Source organism: Echinops telfairi, unplaced genomic scaffold (assembly GCF_000313985.2).
Source record: "Echinops telfairi isolate 266 unplaced genomic scaffold, ASM31398v2 ScPeMD7_7475;HRSCAF=8513, whole genome shotgun sequence".
Taxonomy (NCBI): domain Eukaryota; kingdom Metazoa; phylum Chordata; class Mammalia; order Afrosoricida; family Tenrecidae; genus Echinops; species Echinops telfairi.
In genome coordinates, this window is record NW_022111379.1 from 28,947,591 (window position 1) to 28,953,735 (window position 6,145).

General features: G+C 39.6%; 1 protein-coding gene across 1 annotated transcript in view; it reads right to left on the reverse strand.

The window, feature by feature from the left end:
- The window catches only part of OCA2 (OCA2 melanosomal transmembrane protein), a 178,919-nt gene that overhangs the window by 130,566 nt on the left and 42,208 nt on the right, over window positions 1-6,145 (reverse strand). The window contains exons 8-9 of the mRNA XM_004700033.2: window positions 4,240-4,296; window positions 9-71 (exon numbers count right to left, since the gene is read on the reverse strand). Coding sequence (XP_004700090.1) covers window positions 9-71; window positions 4,240-4,296 — 120 coding nt within the window. The remainder of the gene's footprint in view (window positions 1-8; window positions 72-4,239; window positions 4,297-6,145) is intronic.

Sequence of the window (6,145 nt, forward strand, 5' to 3'; positions counted from 1 at the left end):
GAGAGGACAGCAGCAATGAGACACAGCACGATGATCATGGCCCACACTCTTCCCCTGGAGAACCGGTAGGCCTGCAGCAGACACACAAGTCACGGTCATGGCTATATGGCACTCTACAGCATTAGTTAGACTAAAGATGATTAATTTCTAGAAGTTAACATTTTGGTTCTAAAAAAAGAACAAACAAAAATCCACACACATCATTAAATTGTAGGCGGATTTGACTCTTACCATCTGAAGGATGATGTCAGTAGGTGCCATACCCTTAACAACCCCAAGCACGGAACAAAACAGTGTCTGTTCCTGCGCCATCCTCACCATTGTCCCTATGTCTGGTCCAATTGCTGTAGCCAGTGTCAAGCCATCTTCTTGAGGGCCTGCCTCGTTTTCGTTTCCCCTCTACTTGACCAAGCATGATGTCCATTCCAGGAACTGGTCTCTCTTGACAAGTCTAAGGATGTAAAAAGTCTCACTGTCCTTGATTCTAAGGTGCCGTCTGGTCAGACTTCCTCCAAAACAGATGTTTGGCCTTTGGGATGTTCATGGTATTTTCAACATTCTCCAGCACCACAATTCAAATGCATTTTGCATCTTCTTCAGTCTTTTTATTCCATGTCCCACTTTCATATGCATATGAGGCAATTGAAAATACCATGGCTTTGGTCAAGTGCACCCTAGTTCTCAAAGTAAGATCCTTGCTTTTCAACACGCTAAGCAAGTCGTGTACAGCAGATTTACCAATGCAACACATATTTGCTCTCTTGATTGCTGCTTCCAAGAGCAACTTCAACCTTTTGTCCATTTATCATGATGTTCCCTATTGTTCCAGCTGTGAAAATTTGGGTCTTCTTAGCATTAAGTTGTAATCTATAGTGAAGACGGCAATCCTTGATTTTCAATAGCAAGTGCTTCAAGATCTCTTCACTTTTAACTAGCGAGGTTGTGTCATCTGCATATTGAAGGTTATTAATAGGCTTCCCTCCAATCCTGATGCCACATTCTTCTTCATACAGCTTCTCTGATGACTTCCTCAGCATATAGATTGAATAAGTAGTGGTGGGCGGATACAACCCTAACACACACACCTTTTCTGATTTTAAACCATCTGGTATTCCCCTATTCTGTTTATACATCTACATACAAGTTGTTCATGAGCAAAGTGTTCTGGAATTCCCATTTTTCTCAAGGTTATCTATAGTTCATTACAGTCAACATAGTCAAATGTCTTTGCATAGTCAATAAAACACAAGTAAGCATCTTTCTGGTATTCTTTGCTTTCAGTCAAGATTCATCTGATATCACCAATGATACCCTTTGTTCCATGTAGTCTTCTGAATCCAGCCTGAATCTCTGGCAACTCCCTGTCAACGTACTGCTGCAACTGTTGGATGATCTTCAAATTTTACTTGCATGTGTTATTAATTATATTGTTTTATAGTATGAGCATTCTGTTAGGTTACCTTTCTTTGAAATGGGCATAAATATGGATCTCTTTGAGTCAGTTGGCCAACCAGCTATCTTCCAAATTTCTTGGTATAGATAAGTGTTTCCAATGCTTCTTCAGCTTGTTGAAACATTTCAATTAGTATCCCATCAATTTCTGGAGGCTTGTGTTTTGGTTAATGCTTTCAGTGCAGCTTGAACTTCTTCCTTCAGTACCACTGGATCTTGCTCATATACTACCTCCTGAAATAGTGGACTGTCAGATGGTTCAGGGACTGTGTATTCTCTTTTCTTTTGATGCTTCCTATATCCTTCAATATTTTTGCAGATATAATTTTTCAATATTGTAACTTGACACTTGAATTTTTTCTTGAATTCTTTCGGTTTAAGTATGGTCTGTGTGCTTCTTAGGGGCAATGATGGTGAGACTTCTACTTACGTACTTTGGACATGTTATCAGGAGAGACCAGTCCCTGGAGAAAGACATCATGATAAAGTAGAGGAGCTGCCAAAAAGAGGAAGACTCTCAACAAGATGGATTGACACAGTGGCTGCAACAATCGAATCAAGCATAAGAACAAGTGTGAGGTGGCACAAGAGCAGGTGTTGTCTTTTTCTGCTGTGAATAGGGCCACTGAAGTCACAACCAATTCTATGTCAGTCAACAACAGCAACCTCGGTTTAAAATATGCCGCTTGTGTGCTTCCTTTTTGGTTTTCTATCTCTAGGGCTCTGCACATTTCATGATAATATTTTACTTTACCTTCTGTCCTTTGAAAATTTAGGTTCAGCTCTTCGACTTCATAATTTTTTCTATGTGCCTTAGCTACTCTAGTATGAAGAGCAAGCTTCCGGGTCTCTTCTGATATCTACTTTGATCTTTGCTTTCTTGTCTTTTTAATGACCTTTTGTTTTCTTCTTGCATGATGTTCTTAATGCCCTCCCGCAACTCCTCTTGCCTTCTGTCCTTAGTGTGCAACATAGCAAATCTGTTCTTGAGATATTCTCGAAATTCAGGTGGGTTAGGCTCAAGTTTGTATTTTGGCTCTCTTGAACTTCTTTTAATTTTCTTCAGCTTTAACCTGAAAACTTACATATGAGTAACTGATGGTCTGTGTGCTCCTTAGAGGCAATGATGGTGAGACTTCTACTTACATACTTTGGACATGTTATCAGCCCCTGGCCTCAATTTAGCTGCTAATATTGAGTTTTTCCATCATCTCTTCCCACAGATGTAGTCAATTTGATATCTGTGTATTCCTTCTGGACACGTCCATGTGTATAGTTACCTTTTGTGTTGTGGTAAAATGGTACTTGCTATGAGTAAGTCATTGGTTTAGAAAAATTCTAGCATGCAATCTCTAGCTTCATTCCTATCACCAAGACCGTATTTTCCAACTACAGGTGTTTCCTCCTTTTTGAAACATTTGCATTCTAATTGCCAGAGTTTATCAAGGCATCTTGATTGCATGTTTGACCAATTTCAAACTGAAGACTTTAGTAGAATTCTTCAATTCCTTCATCACTAGCTTTCATAGTTGGTGCATAAATTTGAATGGCCATAGTATTGATTGGATTTCCTTAAAAGCAGATAAATATAATCGACCGCAGACTGCATTGCACTTCAAACTAGATCTTGAAGTTTCCTTTGTGAGAATGACTGCAGTGTCATTCCCAGCTGAGCAAACCATATATTTTCTGATTCAGAATGGCCAGTCCCAGTCCACTTCAGGTCACAAGTGGCTAGGATATCAATTTTTATGCATTCTGTTTCATTTTTGACGACTTACAATTTTCTTTGATTGAGACTTCACACATTCCAAGTTCTGATCACTAGAGTTTAACCGCTGTTTCTTCTCACCTTGAGCAGTGTGCCCCAACAGCAAAGGAAGACTCCATTCATGTCACCATGGTCGACTCTAGTTTGAGAAAGTATCTCCTCCTCAGTCACACTTTGAATGCCTTCCAACTCACAGGATCTAGCCTCTGGCATTATCGCTGATAATGGCATGCTTCATTCAGCCTTCATTCTGACAATGTTTCAAAACTATGCATAAGTTTTCAATGGCTACTTCCTCCCAAGTGGGCAGGCAGGTCATTCTTCATAGTCTGTTCTTAGTTTGGAAACTGATGGTGAAATCTGTTCACTTTGAGTGACCATGCTGGCATTTGAAATACCAGTAACACAACTTCTACTATTAATACTAGTGACATAGCTTCCAGCATCATAGCATCACATAAGCCACCACAGTACAACCAACTGACAGAGAAGTGGTAGACCCTGAATGATAGAACCACTCATGAGCCATTGGTCACTTCTGGAGCCCAGAACATGCTGGTGAGTTTTAATTATTAAAATTAATATGCTAGGTGTTTAGAAAGCAATAATGAAAGTTACTTTATGAAAATGCAATCACAAGTTGATGACTTGATATATTTACATATTGTAAAATGTAAAACAATTTTGATGTGTAGCTTTCAACTTGCCAATGTAAATATTACACAAACAGTCAACCTCAGTATTCTTTTCCTTGATCTCTGTCTCCAGAAGTTGAAAGTTTTCAAGAATCTGAAAGTGTTTCTGTGTCATAGTATTTATTGCCACAGCAACTATATCCATATTTTCAGATATGATTTTGAAAAGAAGGGCTTGCTCATTACCATTGAGTTAATTCTGGCTAAGGAGGAGGCAAGATTTTAAAATATGTTCTTCAATGGTAGTTATTTATTAAACATGTAATTTCAGTAAAAAATATATTAAATAATATTACTTATTAAATACTACATTAAACCTACCTTTAAAGCACAATAATCAAAAAATCCAGTTTCTGAAAATATGGCTACTAAGATCATCTATAAGAGAAAAGAGATTTTTTTTTAAAGATTAGGAGAATATTTTAGCAGAACAGTGTGCCACAGTGGGTCAGGGTGACATTGCAAATTTGAACCATTCCGCCAACCAATAAGCTGTGTATCTCTTGCTGCAGATCCTCATTTCCTCATCTAATCCATGGCTGTACTTCAATTTTACCACCTTTCAATGTTCTCAAAGTAACACTGGCGGCACAATGGATTAAGCCTTTGGCTACTAATCACAAGGTCAGTAGTTCAAAGCCACAACCCACTCCACAAGAGTGAGATGAGGCTTTATGCTCCAGGAAAGATTTATACCCTTTAGAGCGGTTCTACTCAGTCCTATAAGGTCACTGAATCAGAACTGACTCAACAGCAGTGGGTTTGTAATTGCCTGTATCTTGTAAAGTTGTTGTGATAAGTCAATAAAAATATACATTAGAGTAGGTGGTAGATTATAGATTTTTTAAGTAGACTATATAAAACATTTAAACCCAGTAAACATGCCTATCTTATCTAAGCTGACCTTTATGTCCATTCTAATACTATATGGATGGTGTCTACAGAACTTGGTGCTTCTCCTAACATTAAAAGTCCCAGGCCAACATTGAGTGACAAAGCAGAGTCCATGTGGTTCCGTGGGTAATGAAGCAGTGCCTCCAAAGCCATGATAAAACAGAAGACCGGATTTGCATCCTCATAGTGCTAGAATATCAAACCTTCCAAGGATTTACTGAACTTATTCAATTAACACAAAGACCAATTAAATGGTTCTTTTAATTTATTTCTTTTAAAAAAAAACTATGCTTCCCTCTACTCAAATGCCAAACCCTATAAATTGTTCCGGCTTCAACACAAGGCTTCTATCCTCTGTGAAGAATAAGTCAGTCAGAGAACCACCTGTTCATCTCAATCCCTAACCCGTACCTTCTGCCATACTTCATCCCCAGAGTGCAGTGCTAGGCTGGGTGATTGAAGCCTAGGATAGCAGGCCTTGCACTCTGCAGGTCTCCTTCAAACTATCTGCCATCCAGACCCTTGGCAAACGCTACAGATCACCACCACACTGAGCTGTGACTGTACCCACGTTAGCCTACGTGCTCTACAAGGAAGGGAAGAGCCCGTCAGGATGCAGTACAGCACCGAAGAAACACACAACTTTCCCCTAGTTCTTTAGTGCTCCCCCCGCCCCCTCCCACTATCATGACCTCAATTCTACCTTACAAATCTGAGTAGACCAGAGCATGCACACGGTACAGATAAGAGTTGGAAACACAGGGACTCCAGGACGGATAAACCACTCAGGATCAATAATGAGAATACAGATACCAGGAGCAGAAGGGGAAGGTTGGGGGGGGGAAGGGGGGACCTAATCACAATGATCTACATTAACTCCCCTTCCTAGGGGTATGGACAACAGAAAAGCAGATGAAGGGAGGCAGCGCTCGGTGTAAACATGGGGGTGGGGGAATTTTTATAAATTATCAAGGGTTCATGAGGGAGGGGTGGGGAAATGAGCTGATATCAAGGGCTCAAGTACAAAGAAAATGTTTTGAAAATCATGATGGCAACATATATACAAATGTGCTTGACACAATGGATGGATGGATTGTGATAAGAGATGTGAAAGCCCCAATAAAATGTTTTTTTTAAAAATAAAAAATAAATACAAAAAAATGTCCCTTATAGCAATCCATCTTGGTCACATTTCTCACAAATCACAGTTGCTGTGTACCGAATGACCACTTGATAATGTCAATAACAAACACACAAACCGAGGGACTATTTCTTCCCTTAAATGTGAAGTAGTCAGGGGGCAAAAAAGGAGGAGCTGATGCCAGGGGCTTAC